The following is a 19,734-nucleotide window of genomic DNA, read 5'->3' as shown; positions in this document are numbered from 1 at the left end:
CTACCAACATTATTTTTGTGGTTATTGTTTGGCCTACTTTATTCTAACAGGTAAGACTTAATCTTAAACCTAACTGATTTACATCAATGCAAATGCCATTCTAATGCAAAACAGCATTAACGAGCTACTCAATACATAAAAGCAAGCTGTTTGAACACCTCAACAGAAGAATATTTAAAATCCTAACTAAATTCCGTCATTTAACAAATACTAGGTCCTATTAAATGCAGAGACTAGGTCCCAAGATTTACCAAAATAAAATGATGCACATTCTTCCTGCCCTTTAGCTTATAATTCAGCAAATAATCAAATAAACTTGCTCTGGGAAGTTTTTCTTTGGCATTAACCAAGTTAAAGCCAAGAAGTAAGTCAGAATGTATTCTGAAACTACAGAGATATTCTTTTAAAATACACTGCCCTTGCTGGTTTGGCTCAGTGGATAGAGCGTCCGCCTGCAGACTGAAGGGTTGTGCAGGAGGCAGCCGATCAATGATTCTCTCTCATCATTGTTGTTTCTATCTCTCTTTCCCCTCTCCCTTCCTCTCTGAAATCAATAAAAATATATATTTTTAAAAATACACTAAGAACCTCCTAGAAATGTGGGCAAAAGATACCTACAAACAATTCACAAATAGCCAACAAACACATGCACACTATTCTCAGTAGTAATCAAAGATATGTAAACTTTAAAAAAGTAAGATATAAAATAACTATCAAAATGGCATAGATTCTAAAATACCATCACACAGGCTAATAAAATGCTTTCATTAAGCAATCTCATATACTGCTGATACAAACACAAATTAATGTAACCTTTTAGGTATCCCTCATGTTATACTTATTAGGATGCCAATTTTCTATACAGTATGCTGAAAACTTTTTTTCTCTTAGAAAAAAAAATGGCATTGAAAACGCAGAAAAATTCATAACTAGAGCTTAGAATTTCCAACTACTTACTGTTTCAAAGCTGCCTTTATGCATCAAATCAATGGGTGGCCGGAACAGATCTGCCAGGGTAGTTAGTTTCTTATCTATGGCTCCTCCATTTCTTAACTCTTGTTCTTGCCGAACTGAAACACAGAAGGATGAGGAAGCTTCAACTAACCATAAAAGGAATAAATCTAACAATATAAAAGACATGTATCAATTGCAAGAATTACTGAACAATGTGCTTGACATCAAAATGCAAATATAAAATGCTAATTCTGAAAAAAATACAAAGCAAGGTAGGGAGGGAGTCTTAAAACTTAGTGGTGGCTTTCTACCAAAAGATAAGGATAAAAGCAGAAATTTATATTAGTCTCACAATCAAAATATTTCCTTCACATATTAAAAACTAACTTTAGTATAGGAGAAAACTTTCAACTCCATTTATCTAGTTCTAAAAGTAATCTTAATTTACCTGTAGTTTCCAGCTATATTCCCAATCTTCAAAGTTTCTGGCAATAGTAAGAATGACCACTGCTATCACCCTCTCCTGGCAGGGCACAGGATTCCCTGGATAACCTGAGTCAGTTTGGGTTCCCCTTTAACACTCTCCAAAGTTACAAGACCTCCTTGTGCTTCAATGAGCTCATTATAAATCAACTACAAAATCAAACATGGTCCAAGAATTTCTCATATATTCTCTCAAACGTAACTGTCCTTTTCTTTACAGTTCCATTGCTAAATCAGTACTAATTCCTCTAAAAGTGTAAAGTCAAGATTCTCATTCTAACTTACTCCACAGAAATATATAAACCTATTCTAAACAACTGTAGCCAAAATGTTAATACTGGCTGCTTTGGGGGTGGCTTTTTCTTCTATTTTTCAATTCCCCATTGAGTTCACTGACAGATACTAGGATCTTGAGGGTAATCAGTTTTTTACTTTATTATAGTCAGTATTTGAGTGCTCATTCAAAAGCTCATTAAGTTTGTAAATTACTTAAATTTTTACATTATCTTCATTTTTCTTATTCTTCTTCTATCACCGAGTAGTTTAAAATTTAAAACAAATCAGTTCTGGAGAAACAATCACAGACTGAATTCATAATTTTATTTTTAAAATAAGGTGATTCTTCAAAGTAATTAGACCTCATATTAATCATCTTTTTGTTTTTAAGAAAAAGTATATAGACTAGCCAGTTTGGCTCAGTAGATAAAGTGTCAGCCTGCGAACTGAAGGGTCCTGGGTTCGATTCCAATCAAGGGCACATGCCTGGGTTGTGGGCTCAATCCCCAGTAGGGGGTGTGCAGGAGGCAGCCAATCAATGATTCTCTCTCATCATTGATGTTTTCATCTCTCTCTCCCTAAAATTTAAAAAAAAAAAATGTATATAAATGAAACTAAGAACTTGACCTGTTAGGGAGTGTATAGGAACTTTTCCACATTGTGGTTTTATGTGTGGGAGAGGGAAAGGGAAAGGAGGGGAAGACAAGGAGACAGACAGACAGACAGAGGGAGGATAAACTGATTCATAGATACCTACTAGTTTCAGTTTGAAAATCCCGAAAACCATCAAATATTGAACGTGCAGGCCGCCGTCTTTTAGGAGCTTTAAGGGGTAAAAATAGAATTATACAAAAATTTAAACATTAATTTTGAAACAATTCTAAAAACTTCCTTATCTATACATATTTGTTTAAAACACTCATTGATTCATAATGGTGTCCCCCTTCAAAAAAAATGAAGTGTTTTATAAACCTTCAAATAATTCATACAGAATTAACTCAACCATCTTCAGCCCAATGATTTTGTTTTACAAATGAGAAAATTAAGGTCCTGTTAAAGAGACTTGACCAAACCTGTGTAAAAGACAAGAAGAAAGAAGATTTTGCGGATGACTCCCATGGAAATGAAGTTGCAAATGTTGCCAATATCTAATTCAGGTTAGCCTAAGGCAGTGATTTTCAACCAGTGTGTCACAAGAATTTTTAAAACATGCAATGTCTGACTATTTAGTGAGGGGCACTAACCTCTTTTCCCTTAGATTGTCAAATGATAACAATAGCCCTAGCCAGTTTTGCTCAGAGTGTTGGACCTTGGATTGAAGGATCTCAGGTTTGATTCCAAGCAGGGGCATGTACCTTGGTTGCAGGCTTGACCCCAGCACTGGTCGAGGTGTGTGTGGGCGGTAACCAATCTATGTCTCTCTCTCTCATCCATGTTTTTTTCTCTCTCTCTGTCTCTACCCCTCCCTTCCACTCTAAAAAATATTAAAAAAAAAAAAAAATCAGCCGAAACCGGTTTGGCTCAGTGGATAGAGCGTCGGCCTGCGGACTGAGGAGTCCCAGGTTCGATTTGGTCAGGGGCATGTGCCTGGGTTGCGGGCACATCACCAGTGGGAGATGTGCAGGAGGCAGCTGATCGATGTTTCTCTCTCATCGATGTTTCTAACTATCTCTATCTCTCTCCCTTCCTCTCTGTAAAAAATCAATAAAATATATATATAAAAAAAAATCAATGGGAAAAATATCCTAGAGTGAAAATTACAAAAAAAAAAAAAAAGACAATAGCCCACCTGGTATGGCTCAGTGGTTGAATATCAATCTATGAACCAGGAGGTCACAATTCGAATCCCCATCAGGACACATGCTCGATCCCCAATAGGGGGCATGCAGGAGGCAGCCAATCAATGATTCTTTCTCATCACTGATGTTTCTATCTCTACCTCTCCCTTCCTTTCTGAAATCAGTAAAAACATATTTAAAACAAAACAATGACAACAGCCAACACAACAATAGCCATCCAGTGTGAATCAAACTATACTTATTTTTTGTCAGATCGGCAAAAAATATATTTTTTGGCACACCACAGAATTTTAGTAATCAGTTTATGTGTGCCATGAGATAAACAAGGTTGAAAATTGCTGACCTAAGGGATCTGACTACCCTTTGGCATAACACTTGAGTAACTAAGTTCTAAATAATAATACTTGAAACTACTTAGTAAATGGGTATACATGTAAAATTATAAATACCAAAAAACATTTAATTTTGGAAGAAAATATTTTCCCTGCAGTTACACAATGATTTAGTAACAGAAAAGCAAGTAGAACCATCTTCTGATACCTCTGTATTTTACAGGTGAAGTCTAAAAAGCAATAGTCAAAATGTTATCTTTCTATATGTGTCCTCAAACCTAAAAAAAATCTGCCAGATCATTTGTATACATTACAATAAATAAGGACATTTAATGACTCTCTCAATATGGGTAATAGTCATTGTTGGCTTATTGCATTCCTGGCCAACATGTAATCAGAACAATGTTCCATGTTAATTAATGATGATTAGTAGTAAGATTAGATAGAAAGTATAAAAGTTCCCTATCCCATATCAAAGCTTCTTTCCCAATAACCTGTTTTGCTATCATATAGGATAATTCTTTCTATCTAAGAACTATTGAGAAATAAACAAACAAACAAACAAAACAAAAATACAGAAGCACACATTAAAAATCTCATTTTCCTTTAAAGCATTATCAGGCTATATATCATTTATGCACATACATATATCAGTATTTATATTTAAAAAGCACCCTATCTCACCCTAGCCGGTTTGGCTCAGTGGATAGTGTTAGTCTGTGGGCCAAAGGGTCAAGGACATATACCTTGGTTGCAGGGTCCTCCCCGATCAGGGCTCTGGTCGGAACGCAAGCAGGAGGCAACCAATCGATGTGTTTCTCTCACATTGATGTTTCTCTCTGTCTTTCCCTCTCTCTTACCAAAAAAAAAAAAAAAAAAAAAAAAAAAAAAAAAAATCAATACCCTCGGGTGAGGATTAACAAAACAAAACAAAAAAAAGCACAATATCTCTAGCAAAGGGATTTGGTAAAAAAAAAAAAAAAAAAAAAAAAAGAAAAGAAAAGAAAAGAAAGAAACTTTCATGTTTTAGTTTTATATTGAATTTTTAATTTAAATTGAATTTTAGTTGTATTACATTTATTTAAATTGAATTTTTAAAAATTTAAATATTGCATTATTTTTCCCTCCCTCCCTTACTTTATAAAGAATCAAGGAATGTCATTCTTTTCAATCTTGAAATTATTTTTGATCAAGAGGTCCTATGTCAAATATATGTTTCTAGCAGGAATAATATATTCTCTCAAGAATGCCTTCTTAAAACTCATTATCAGATACATTTTAAGCATAATTAAGGAAGTAAGAGTGTCTTAGGAATAACTACCTAAGACAGCACCCTACTACTGGTAAAGTAGTACATGAAGGTAGTTTTCTTCTACTTTTAAATTGCCAAAAGCAGGCCAATTAATAGTCTCCTCTCTCTCTCTCTCTTCCCAAGCCTCCTTCCCTCCTCTCCCACTCTCTCTTTTCCCCCCATACCACCCACCTTCAATTTAGCTCCTCTTTCTCAGGCTCTAGATCTCCTAGTTCTCACTAGGAGGGATTCTCACTAGTTCCTCTTATTGCTAGTTTTCTACCCCAACCCCTTTTATTTCTTAGGCTCATAACCTGTTTCCCCCTTATTTATCCTAAGTCTAACCAAGAAACTCCCAAGGCCACAATAACTCTAGCCCTACAACCATTACTCTTGCCTGCCTCTTCAGTATGTGGTTTCCTGGCTCTTCCAGACCATCTGCTATAAAGTAAACATCAGTCTTATGTATTCTCACTCTGCTGCCTACATAATAAGAGTGCTGGCCACTGAGGCTAAAGAGACTAACCTACAAAGAGCTAAAAGAGCTGAAAGGAGCTTCATATTTAGGAGAGTGGGGCAGGTGAAGAAAAAAATTTAGTGAGAAGAGTGACACTGTTTCACATTTTCACAAATCTGTTAATAACTGGCTTAAAAGAAGATATCTGAATTTTTGGATGTCCTTCTGCATTCTATTCTGCAATCTGCTGCTATTCCTTTAAAGTATATGAAGAAAATTAAAATTCAACCTTACATAGTCATGTAATTGTAAAAAAGAATATTTTAATAGTGTTTTAATATAATTCCTCTGATTCTACACCAACATTCAACCAATGGTCGCAATTTAGAATCTGATATCTCATTAATGAACTTTTCATATCTACTCCATTAAAGTTGATAGGCCTATGGAGTAGGCAGTCTCTAAGACTGCTCCCAATTATCTCTATCTCCTGATATTCATAACCTATATGTGGATATCCTGAGTATGAGCAGGATCGAATAGAATGTGGCAGAGGTGATAGGATTGGATGGTATGTCACTTCCAAGATTAGATTTAAAAAGATGGTGGTGGCTTCCATTTGGGAAGCCCTCTCTGGCTCTCTCATTTGTTCTTTGATAGGGACCTGATGTCTCCAACCAACCAACAGCCACATGAGTGGGCTCAGAAAGAGAGGTCTTTCTCTATTCAAGCTATGAGATGAGTGTAGCTCAGTCTGATACCTTGATTATTCCCTGTGAAAGACACTAACCAAAGGCACCTGGTTAAACTACACCTGGATTCCTAACCCACAGAAACTGAGAAATAACAAACGTTTGTTGTTTCAGAATGCTAAATTTTGGAACAATTTATTACACAGCAGTAGATATCTAATCTCTCTATATACATATGCAATCCAATATGAGTAGATCTTTTGCCTATGTACAGTTTTATAACATCATGTATTGATCTTTTGGAATTATCTGTTCAGTCCTAGCCGGTTTGGTTCAGTGGATAAGAGCGTCGGCCTATGGACTGAAGGGTCAAGAGCACATACCTTGGTTACAGGCTCCTCCCCAGCCCATGCAGGAGGCAACTAATCGATGTGCTTCTCTCACATCGATGTTTCTTTCTGTCTTAACCTCTCTCTTCCACTCTCTCTAAAAATCAATGACAAAATATCCTCAGGTGAGGATTAACAAAAAAATTAAAAATAAAATATGTTCACTGAGTTATGCAGACAATTCAAATATTAACCATTTCATTATGCAATATTTTAAAAATCACCATTTTAATGTCACCAATAATCTCATCAGAAAGTCTTTAAAAAAAGTGAGGCACTATTAAGCTCACAATCATGGATATAAACTTTCTAAATTACAATTTCTGATTGAAAACTTAAAATAAAAAACCTCAACTGAGGATATTTTTTCCATTGATCTTTATTTTTTTTTTTAAATATATTTTATTGATTTTTTACAGAGAGGAAGGGAGAGGGATAGAGAGTTAGAAACATCGATGAGAGAGAAACATTGATCAGCTGCCTCCTGCACACTCCCTACTGGGTATGTGCCCGCAACCAAGGTACATGCCCTTGACCGGAATCGAACCTGGGATCCTTGAGTCCACAGGCCGACGTCCTATCCACTGAGCCAAACCGGTTAGGGCGCCATTGATCTTTAGAGAAAGAGTGGAAGGGAGGGAGGAGGAGGAAGGGAGGGAGGGGGAGAGGGAGGGAGGGAAGGAGAGAGAGGAAGAAATATCAATGTGAGAGAGACATACTGAATGGTTGTCCCCCACACATGTCCCAACTGGGGATGGGGATCAAACTTGCAACCAAGAGACATGTCTTTGATCAGAAATCAAACCCAAGACTCTTCAGACTAACGCTCTAACCACTGAACCAAACCGGCCAGGGCTCTGCTTGAAGCTTTTTAAAAAAAATTACTGGTAACAAATAATATCAGTTGTTTGCCTTGAAGCAATAACAGGCTTTGTTTATATTTTAAAAAATGTCTGTCCAATGCCTAAATCTAAATAACCATAGTCTGTCCAAAGGAAAAAAAATAAACAAATGGACTATATCAAACTTAAAAGGTTTTACACAGCAAAGTAAACCATCAACAAAACAAAAAGACAATCTACTAAATGGGAGAAGCAATTTGTCAATGGTACATCTGATAAGGGGTTAATATCCAAAATTTATGAAGGACTCATGCAACTCAACACCAAAAAAACCCCCCAAACAATCCAATTAAAAAACGGCAGAGGATGCCCTGGCTGGTTTGACTCAGTGGATAGAGGGCTCAGTGAATAGAGCACTGGTGTGCGGACTGAAGGGTCCCGGGTTTGATTCTGATCAGGGGCATGTGCCTGGCTTGTGGGCTCAATCCCCAGTGGGGGGCATGCAGGAGGCAGCTGATCAGTGATTCTCATCATTGATGTTTCTATCTCTATCCCCCTTCCCTCTCCCTTCATCTCTGAAAAAACTTTTTTTTTTTTTAAAAAAAAAGCAGAGGACCTGGATAGATACCTCTCCAAAAAAGACATACAGATGAACCACAGACATATGAAAAGATACTCAATGTCACTAACTGTCAGAGAAATGCAAATTGAAACCATCCTATATAATAAAAGAGAAACATGCAAACTAACCATCTTTCTGCTACACTCGAGCCACGCCCACCAATCAATCAGGAGCGAGTATGCAATTTAACTCAACTAAGATGGCTGCAGCCAAGGAGCTGGAGCGAGCAGGAGGCTTGGGTTGGCCCAGGCGATGGAGGAAGCCACGCTTCCCGCCTGCCCTGTCTGGCCCTCATCTCCGCTCAAGGCTACAAAGTTTCAATTATAGAAGACAAATAAATCCCAGAAATAAAGGAAAAAAGAAAAAAAGGAGAGGCTGGGAGCTTGGGTCGCCAGGGCCCATGGCCAGCCTCAAAACGGCCATCAGCCCCTCACCCAGGCTGGCCAGGCACCCCAGAGGGACTCCTTCACCCTGAAGAGACTGTGGGCAGCTTGAAAACAGCCATCAGCCCCTCACCCAGGCTGGCCAGGTACCCCAGTGGAACCCCCCACACCCTGAAGGGGTTGTGACTAGCCTGCAAACAGCCATCAGCCCCTCACCCAGACTGGCCAGGCACCTCAGTGGGACCCCCACCCTGATCCGGGACACCCTTAAGGGTAAACCAGCCAGCCCCCACCCGTGCACCAGGCCTCTATCCTATATAATAAAAGGATAATATGCAAACTGACCCTAATAGCTGAACGACTGGGAATGACTGGTCACTATGACACACACTGACCACCAGGGAGCAGACGCTCAATGCAGGAGATGCCCCCTGGTGGTCAGTGTGCTCCCACAGGTGGAGCTCTGCTCAGCCACAAGCCAGGCTGATGGCTGCCAGCACAGCAGTGGTGGTGGGAGCCTCTCCTGCCGCCTCAGCAGCATTAAGGATGTCCAATTGCAGCTTAGGCCTGCTTCCCGCTGGCAAGTGGACATCCCCCAAGGGCTCCCGAGCTGCCAGAGGAATGCCTGACTGCCAGCTTAGGCCCAATCCCCTGGTGAGCGGGCCTAAGCCAGCAGGTAGACATCCCCCAAGGGGTCCCAGACTGCCGAGAGGGCACAGGCCAGGCTGAGGGACCCCCCGGAGTGCACACATTTTTGTGCACCGGGCCTTTAGTAATGATATATCACCTCACACTTGCAAGAATGGCTATCAATAAATCCACCAACAGCACTGTTGGTGGGAATGCAGATTGATGCACCAGTATGGAGGGTCCTCAAAAAATTAAAAATGTTGCCCTGGCCCGTTTGGGTCAGTGGTTAGAGCATTGGCCAGAGTACTGAACAGTTGTGGGTTTAACACCAGGTCAAGGGCACGTACCTCAGTTGCAGGTTCAATAACCAGCCCCAGTGAGGGCACAAGTGGGAGGCAACCAATCAATGTGTCTCTCTCATGATGATGTTTCTTCCTCCACTCCCTCTAAAAAAAATCAATGGAAAAAATATCCTTGCTGAGGATTAACAACAAAAAAAAATTCCCAGTTTGTCAGCAATCAAGTAAAAGTAATGTCCCATGAAAAAAGCAGCTAATTTAGCTTGCAACTCAAACAACTGTACAAGAACTTTTCCTTAAAACCACAGTATCTCAATATGCAGAAGTTTTTGTGCACACATCCTATTTCATCAAACAGAATAGTTTAAAAAACATGTATTCAAGGGTTAAGATTAAATGAAATTAATTTTTACTGCTTCATCAAGATATTAAACAAAATTGTCTTTTTTAAAAAACTGCAAGTGTGTGGCAATGAAGAATTCAATGAGTAGTAAGTAGTACAGTTTGGTGCCACTACCCTGATTTAATTAAGATGCAGCAGTTTGACCCATCATTACTTTTGAGCCATCAATCCAAATATCAACACAGTGAAAAAAGCAAGTAACTTCTTGGCATTATATGAATATAATAATAGTTTTGATCTTACAGACACCCTGAAAAGGTAATGGAAACCCCTGACCACACTTTAAGAATCTCACTTTAGCCCAGCTGGTGTGACTCAGTGGTTGAACATCAACCTATGAACCAGGAGGTCAAGTTCAATTCCCCATCTGGGCAAATGCCAGGGTTCTGGGCTTGATCCCCAGTGGAGGCATGCAGGAGGATGATTCTCTCTCATCATTGATGTTTCTATCTCTCTCTCTCCCTAAGGTCCTCTCTGAAATCAATAAAAAATATATATTTTTTTTAAATCACACTTTAAATTAATACTGTCCTAAAAAGAAATAATTCTCTAAAGACCTTCCTTAAGTTATAATAAGGAACAATAGTAACAGTTTGGACTGAATTCCTAATTGTATAAAGCCATTCTCATCCTCTTCCTAATGTATATCAAACCAGAGATAAAAGGAGGAAAGTGAGATTTCAAATGGGAACTCTTTTGCCTCTGTTCAATAATAAACAACACAAAATCTATTTTCTGTTGTCTTTCTCCACTCAAAGATCTCGCCTTCTTCCTTGCAATAAAGAAAAGATAAAGCCCCCAAGGTATTACTCCTTGGCTCTAAAAATCTATTCACAACATTTATATTTTTAAAAATTATTACTTGCTTTATTCTGGAATATTAACAACACAATGGCTAAATCAAACACAGAAAGCACACATTATACTTCAATATTCAGATTTCATCATTTTCTTCCTTCCATCTCTATTTCTGAATTGAAACAGTATATTACTTTATTTCTTGCTACAGTAAACTCCAAAGTTAAAGATCAATCTTTAAAAAAAAACCACCTCTCAACTAAGGTGCTTTTTCAAATCAAAAGATATGGCCCTGGCCTGTGTGGTCCAGGTGGTTGGGCATCATCCCATGCACCAAAAGGTCGCAGGATGGATTCCAGGTCAGTGCTCATAACCCAGGATGCTCACTCGGATTCCCAGTGGGGGGCTTGCAGGAGGCAATGAATCGATGGATGTTTCTCTCTCACATTGATGTTTCTCTCTCGCCCTCTTCCTCTCCCTCTAAAATCAATGAAGAACATATTTTTAAAAAAATGATATGGTTTATACAAAACTAACGAACAAAATAGAAACAGACTCATAGATATAGAGAACAGACTGACAACTGTAGAGGGGAGGGAGCAGGGGTCTGGGTGGAAAAGGTTTAAGTAAAAAAGGATTAAGTAAAAAACAAAACAAAACAACCCTCATAGACAGATGATGGGGAGAGACAGGAGAGGGTAAAGGGGGGGGATAAGTGGTGATGTAAAGAGACTTGACTTGGGGTGGTAAACACACAATACAATATACAGATGATGTATTATAGAACTGTATGCCTGAAATCTTTAATTTTATTAACCAGTGTCACCCCAATAAATTCAATGTTTAAAAAGATATGGTTTATATGCTTTTCTTCATCCCTGTCTTTCTTTGTTCTCCTTTAGTCTAGTTTAGCTATAAAACTTTTCATAGGCCTATTTCTCTGCATTACTGTCCTCAGTATGTACTATATAGATTTCTATGCATTTGTCTACCCAACTAGATTACTTTATCTTCAATTTTTTAATATATCTTTTAATGTCTACAATATTTGGCTCACAGAAGGTAAATAAGTGTTTATGAGACTAAAACTATAAATTTTCTTTAAATCTGGTTAAACATCCTCCTATTTTCTACCATATTTTCTTTGCACCCAGATAGATAAATTTTTTTTTACATGGATAAGGTATCATTTCTTCTTTGTTCAAAATAGGAATAGCTTGTCTAGAAATTAAAAAAGAGTGAATGTAAGGCATATCAAGACAGTAAGATTATGACAGTCAGGTAGATATCCAGAACATAAAATAATTGGCATCTTTAATGAGAGATTGACTGGTTTCCATTATAAGGCAGCAGTTCTTTTTGTTAATTTTACTCTCTTTGGCTTCCTGTAACAAATATCAATGTTTTAATCTAGTTCACTCCTTGGAAAGATCAATTGTACAACTTTCCTAAAAAGAATACAGAATTACAAGATAAGAATTGACTCTATACTTGAAGTAACAATTTGAGCAAGCCTTCACATCTTTTGATTGCTTTATTAAAATCCTAGAAATAACAAAAAGTCAAACAAAACTAAGGAAAAAAGGGAAACTTACCACCAAACAAAGGTTCTGGTTCTACCAATATTTCCTGCTTTTGAGGAATTGGGGCACGAACTTCTTCTCTATTCAAAAAAGTGGGAAAATATCAAAATTAAACAGTTTTTTTGCTACCTGTTCCCTCTGTAACTATTGTGAATGCATTCAAATTAATAAGTAAAATGAGTACCAATCTTAGTGAATTTTAGGAACCACAGTGATAAATGATTGTTAGATGGTTTCCATATAGAGATCAATTGGAATAAAGTACATGGCACAGATATCTCAAATAATTTACAAAGGAAGAGAACAAAAATAAAAAGTTATTTCCCCTTTCCTCTCAAGTTCTCTACCTTAAATCCTTTCCAAGAAAAAGAGAGGGAATTAAAAAAAAAAAATCAGGCAAAAAATTTAATTGAAAAATATTGGCTTAATAAAAGCACTATTACTACCATATCAAATAAGTAATTAAATTACACTGATATAGTAAAATAAGCTTAAACAAACATGCAGTGAATTTTATGCTAGTTATGAAGATGGCCAACACAGGTATTGCCCTGAATTATTTATTAAGTAGATCCTACTATACACAAAACAGAAAAAGTAATTACTCCTCTTATAAAAGCCTATAAACTCTTCAAAGTTTACTTCTATAGAGTTTACTAATAATCTATCTCTTCCAGTAAAAAAATACTTTAGATATACTGTTAAAATGGTGTATGTTCCTTTAAATATTAGTTTATTTTATAGTTTTAACCCAAATACTAAATTCTGCTGATTAATTTTCATAGCAAATAGTAAGTTCCAAATTTATTATCTTCCTGCTTACAATAAATGTTAATTTAAGTTAGGCCCTATGTTTTCCATTCAGATGTGTCTAATAATAATAGCTGAACTGAAGGCCCTGTTTTTTGATATCTGAGAGTTGAAAATCCAAAACATACTTTATGAAATAAGGTTTGTATATTCATTTGTCAACAAGAACTAACATCCTGTAATCAAATAACTACACAAAGAAATATGCAATAAGACAAATGACTGAAGAATAAAGGATAATTCAAAATTATGTTAATACTTTTTCCTATTAGATTATCATTCACTGCTTACACACAGAATTTCATTGATCTGAAGGAACAATGTGTCTGTAAGAGGAAGCTCTTAATCCTCTTCCATCAAAGAAAAATAGGTCATTATTTTAAGAAAACTAATAATTTAAAAGACATCTTTTACCTAAATAAATCTTTCCATTATTAGCATACCTCACTTTTACATATACATATATAATTATTTCAATCAGTAGTTGTCCCTCTACAGAAAGACTTGATTACTACATATTTGAGGTTATCTGTTCCAAATTGTTAACAACCTAACAAGATGGAAGAATGGAATAGAATAAGGTGAACTGTAAAGAGTGAAAATTACAGTTTAGGAATTAGAAGCCACTATCAAATGTTAACCAATTAGCAATACAAATAATCTAAGTCAAATTATAATGTAATTCAGTAGGGAAAAACATTCATTTATCAAAATTATTTCAAACACAATTAAGGTATTTCCCAAATCTGCTGTGAATAACTGTTACCCAAGTTTCTATAAAATTAATGATGTTTTCATATTGATTTGCATGCTAAATTGAGAGAGAATGGGCTATCACACCTGAACTATATGGCCAAGATTGAGAGAGAAAAGAACTTTATAAAATATTAATAATGATCTCTAAAGTTCATGCTTCATGTGGAAACGATATTACTCTGGAACCTGGAACTATATCAATAAAAGAGGGAAAAATGTCCTGAATGTTATTTGGCCTCTAAAATCTATGTCTAATTTAGTAAAAATAAAATCCATGTCTTCTGTCTATCCCTATTTAAAGAGATTCCTCTATTATGAGTATTAAGTCTTAAGGATCTTTTAAATTTTGTGTTTTGTTTTGTTTTAAATGTTTCTTTGAGTAACATTCATTTCTAATATTTTCCAAAAACTGTTGGAATTTTGCCCAAAAGGTATTCATTTCAAACTCTCATTGGTATCAAATGTAAAGGGCAAAAAATAACAACTCTATTTAACATTTATGACTATTCTCTATATAGTGCCATATACAGTAGGTGCTTCTAATAACCTAACTACGGTATAAAAGACTAGAATTATTTTCCAAAATTTTTTCACGGCAGCTCAAAACTTTCCTAGGACAATGTAAGAAAATCCAGAATTGGGAAATCTCAACTTTATTGGGTTTTACTTCCATATCTGCTACTTAAATGCTGTGTGTGTAACTTGAGAAAATGGCCATGCCTCTGTTTCCTCAACTGTAAAACATGGGTAATAATGCCATCCTAGAGGATTCTTTTGAGAATTAAATAATAGATAAGACATAACAGTGCTTTCGAGAATTTAAAATAAGTATAAAAATTTCTATTTGACACTTTTCCAGATGCTCTCAACTATAATTTTTTTTTCAAATATTGAGAATTAACCTGATAAAAATGCAGTTACTCAATATAACAGTAACAGGAAGGGGGTTGCTCCTAACAATAAATAATAAATTCGTACTCTGTGTGTGGTCTAACAGTGGAGACACTTGCTGAACTGGTACTGGGCTCTTCAGCGATTCCACCACCATCCAAAAACATTGTGACTGCCATCTCCAGATTATTGTTGCAGGCTTCAAGCATATGTTTCCCAACACTTTCACTTGCACCTGAAATAGCAGAAAGGTTAAAGGTTAAAAAAAAAAAGACACCTTTTTATATTCAGTTCTTAGAATACAGAATTCCCCAAACAGTACATTTTCCCTTTAAGAATGAATAACTTAGCTCAACTGGTGTGGTTCAGTGGTTGAGCCCATGAACCAAGAGTTCCCTGGTTCGATTCCTGGTCAGGGCACATGCTCAGGTTGTAGGCTTGATCCCCAGTAAGGTGTGTGCAGGAGGCAGTCAATCTATGTCTCTCTTTCATAGATGTTTCTTTCTCTCTATCCCTCTCCCTTCCTCTCTCTCTAAAAATCAATAAAAACATATTTTATTTTATTTTAATATATTTTATTGAGTTTTTACAGAGAGGAAGGGAGAGAGATAGAGAGTCAGAAACATCGATGAGAGAGAAACATCGATCAGCTGCCTCCTGCACATCCCCCACTGGGGATGTGCCTGCAACCCAGGTACATGCCCCTGACCGGAATCGAACCCGGAACCCTTCAGTCCGCAGGCCGACGCTCTATCCACTGAGCCAAACCGGTTTCGGCCAATAAAAACATATTTTAAAAAAACACAAATGTCTTAAAAAAAAACCAACTATTTAAACTTCTATACTGTTGGCACATTCTCCCTCTCAGGAGCATGCCTGTGCCTTTCCCTTCCCCCTCCTCTTCCCCACTGGTGTGCATTTCCCAAACTCTAAGGGTCGCCACAAGACTTGCAACCAGGGAAGCAAATGGGCAGTGGCAGCTCAACCCAGGCTAACTCCCTGAACCTGTATCCAAGACCCTTTTCTCTAACTTTCCAGTGGGCCAGAGCAGCCCCACCTAGGCTCTCTCCTGTTGCTTTTTCTATCCTAAGCCCTTCCCTGTTTCACTGTCCCCAGCTTTAATAAACATAATCTCAAAATAATTATAAAATAAAATAAACAAATTTCTACCCTGTTGCTATAATGTGGCATAGACAGAGCTGGAAAAGAAAGTAGCCTTAGCCGGTTTGTCTTGGTGGATAGAATGCTGGCCTATGGACTGAAGGGTCTTGGCTTCAATTCCTGGTCAAAGGCATGTACCTTGGTTGCTGGCCCTGGTTGAAGTACGTGCTGGAGGCAACCAGTCACTGTGTCTCTCTCACATAGATGTTTCTCTCTCTCTCTCTCTATGTCTCCCCCTCCTTTCTACTCTAAAAAATCAATATAGGAGAAACCAAGATGGCAGCATAGGCAAACACCGGAAATTGCTGCCTCCCACAACAAATTCAAAAATACAACTAAAAGACAAAACGGACATCAACCAGAACCACAGGAAGGCTGGCTGAGTGGAAATTCTACAACTAGAAGGAAAGAGAAAAGCACACTGAGACCCAGAGGAGGTGCAGAAGTGCAGAGGTACGGAGGAGCACACAGCAGGGGCTGGCGACTGAGAACACAGCTGTCTTTTTGAATCAGGAGGGAGTCACAAGCCCCCGACTGCTCTGAACTCCACTTCTGGGTGAGTCTCTGGGGACCCAGACTCATACAGGTAGAGACTGGACTGTCTGGCAGCAGGCAGAACTCAGAAATTGAGGGCGGCTTTCTCACTTGGGGGCTTGCAGCGATTACCAGAACACTGAGACGCGGGGCCCCTTAGGGCAGGGCTGAGGATCAGCCATAGCTGCTTGTTCCACCCTGTTGATTCCCTGGGACCCCGCCCCACCCACGCTGCAGCAGAGGCTTTTGCATATGAATGCCCTGGCCCTTTGCAATCTGAAAATTACCTAACAAACTGTAGCTGGACCAGACAGACCCAGAACTTCCAAAAGAAGGCCCAAGGCCCCACAGCAGCATGCATTGCTTCACAGCTGGACCTCATTTGGGCACCTCCAAACCCCAAACAAGGAAGGGGAATCTGCAGATCTCTTCGTAGCTCCTGCTGGGTAGCCTCAGGCAGAGGCTAAATTAGCACCTCCTTAGATCCAAGAGCCAGTGTACCCAGTGGTCAGAGTGGGACCATCCAATTACAACTCCTCAGATCCATAAGGGACACACTCAGGTGGCAGACACAGTGAGCACCAAAGCCCCACTGAAGCAAGTCTTGCCTCATAAGGTTGTCTTCAGCACAGAAGTTCTCCCACTGCAGACACAGCTGACTCTCACAGCCAATTGGCCTGGAGGTCAATTCCTCCCAGTGATACCTACAATAATCAAGGCTTAACTACAACAAGACTGTGCACAAAGCCCACAAGGGGGTGTACCAAGAATGTCCACCTCAGGTAATTGGGGAGGCTGAGCCACTGGGCCCTATAGGACACCCAGCACACAAAGCCACTCTACCCACACAGGGAAGCATAAAAAATGTGGAGACAAAGACACAGGTCACAAATGACAGAAATGGAGGAAAGCAAACTCCTGGATATAGAGTTCAAAACCACACTTTTAAGGTTTTTCAAGAACTTTCTAGAAACCGCCGACAAACTTAATGAGACCCTCAAGAAATCTAGTGAGACCCTCGAGATTATGATAAAGGACCAACTAGAAATTAAGCATACACTGACTGAAATAAAGGATATTATACAGACTCCCAACAGCAGACTAGAGGATCGCAAGAATCAAATCAAAGATTTGAAATACGAAGAAGCAAAAAACACCCAACCGGAAAAGCAAAATGAAAAAAGAATCCAAAAATACGAAGATAGTGTAAGGATCCTCTGGGACAGCTTCAAGCGTACCAACATCCGAATTATAGGGGTGCCAGAAGAAGAGAGAAAGCAAGATATTGAAAACCTATTTGAAGAAATAATGACAGAAAACTTCCCCTACCTGGTGAAAGAAATAGACTTACAAGTCCAGGAAGTGCAGAGAACCCCAAACAAAAGGAATCCAAAGAGGACCACACCAAGACACATCATAATTAAAATGCCAAGAGCAAAAGACAAAGAGAGAATCTTAAAAGCAGCAAGAGAAAGAAACTCAGTTACCTAGAAGGGAATACCCATACGACTGTCAGCTGATTTCTCAACAGAAACTATGCAGGCCAGAAAGGAGTGGCAAGAAATATTCAAAGTGATGAATGCCAAGAACCTACAACCAAGATTACTTTATCCAGCAAAGCTATCATTCAGAAGTGAAGGCCAGATAAAGAGCTTCACAGATAAGGAAAAGCTAAAAGAGTTCATCACCACCAAACCAGTATTCTATGAAACCAGTATTATATGAAATGCTGAAAGGTATCCTTTAAGAAGAGGAAGAAGACGAAAAAGGTAAAGATACAAATTATGAACAACAAATACACATCTATCAACAAGTGAATCTAAAAATCAAGTGAATAAATAATCTGATGAACAGAATAAACTGGTGATTATAATAAAATCAGGGGCATTGAAAGGGAGTGGACTGACTATTCTTGGGGAGGGGGGGATGCTAGAAGAGACTGGACAAAAATCATGCACCTATGGATGAGGACAGTGGGGGAAGCGGGAGAGGATGGAGAGGGGGTGGGAACCGGGTGGAGGGGAGCTATGGGGGAAAAAAGAGGAACAACTGTAATAATCTGAACAATAAAGATTTAATTAAAAAAATCAATATAGACAAATATCCTCGTGTGAGGATTAACAAAAAAAAGTAGCATTAAAAGTTTTCCTTCATGATAAAACAAAAACTAAATATTTACCTGACATTTCTTTAAATGGACTGACTATATATTTGTTAATAAACTGAAAAAGATAAAGAAAAATCAAAGACTACATTCTAGAAAATTGAAAAATTATTAAAGAATACATTTCAGTTAGTATTTCTCTTTTTTTTTGTAAATCCTCACCTGAGGGTAAGTTTCTATTGATGTTAGAGAAAGGGAGAGAGAAACATCAATCAGTTGCCTCCCATATGTACCTTGACCAGAGATCAAACCCACAACTTGGGTTTATGCCCTGACCAGGAATCGAACCCACAAGCTTTTGGTGTAAGTCGCTCCAGCCAACAGTATTTCACTTCTATTAAAAAGGAAGCATTCTGCCCTAGCTGGTTTGGCTCAGTGGATAGAGCATCAGACTAAAGGGTTCCGGGTTCGATTCCAATCAAGGGCACATGCCTAGTTATGGGATCCATCCCCAGTGAGGGGGAGTGCAGGAAGCAGCCGATCAGTGATTCTCTTTCATCATTGATGTTTCTCTCTTCCTCTCCCTTCCTCTCTGAAATTAAAAAAAAATTAAAAAGGAAGCACTTTTCATAACAATGGGAGAGTAATGAGATAGAACATTTTTGTCAAAGATATAACTAAGTCAAAACCTGGTAAGAAATGTTAATCTTCATCATTTAAAACTGGCCCTATCACACACTTACACATTTGTAAAGCCAGCATAGTCTTCCAGATGCAATCTAAATTAGAAAAATAATTTTACAATATGTATCAAGAAACATAAAAATACTCACTCCTTTTTTTGACCCAGTAATTTGGGTTTCTAGTAAAAAGATGTATTCTCTATTATTTACTCTATATAATACATGAATAAACATACTCAGTGTAACTTCAGTTAAAATGAAAACATAAATATCCAATAGAGTCTGATTTATAGAATCTATTTGATAAAACATACTGTAGTCATTAAAAAGCATCACAGGGCCCGGTCAGTGCAGGTCAATGGTTGAGCATTGACCTATGAACCAGGAGGTCACGGTTCAATTCCAGCTTCGGGCATATGCCTGGTTGCGGGCTCAATTCCCAGTGTGCGGTGTGCAGGAGGCAGCCAATCAATGATTCTCTCTCATCATTGATGTTTCTCTCTCTCTCTCCTTCTCCCATCCTCTCTGAAATCAATAAAAATATATTTAAAAGGAAAAAAAA

At 38.0% G+C, this 19,734-nt stretch overlaps 1 protein-coding gene across 1 annotated transcript in view; it reads right to left on the bottom strand.

Moving 5' to 3' along the window:
* Positions 1-19,734, bottom strand: part of UBXN7 (UBX domain protein 7) — an 80,153-nt gene that overhangs the window by 28,607 nt on the left and 31,812 nt on the right. Inside the window, exons 2-5 of the mRNA XM_081085361.1 lie at positions 14,778-14,925; positions 12,246-12,313; positions 2,471-2,536; positions 958-1,070 (exon numbers count right to left, since the gene is read on the bottom strand). Of these exons, the coding sequence (XP_080941487.1) occupies positions 958-1,070; positions 2,471-2,536; positions 12,246-12,313; positions 14,778-14,925 (395 nt within the window). The remainder of the gene's footprint in view (positions 1-957; positions 1,071-2,470; positions 2,537-12,245; positions 12,314-14,777; positions 14,926-19,734) is intronic.

Source organism: Myotis nattereri (genome assembly GCF_964212035.1).
Source record: "Myotis nattereri genome assembly, chromosome: 3".
Lineage (NCBI taxonomy): Eukaryota > Metazoa > Chordata > Mammalia > Chiroptera > Vespertilionidae > Myotis > Myotis nattereri.
The sequence above is the reverse complement of the archived record's forward strand: the minus strand, read 5'-3'. Positions and strand labels throughout refer to the sequence as shown.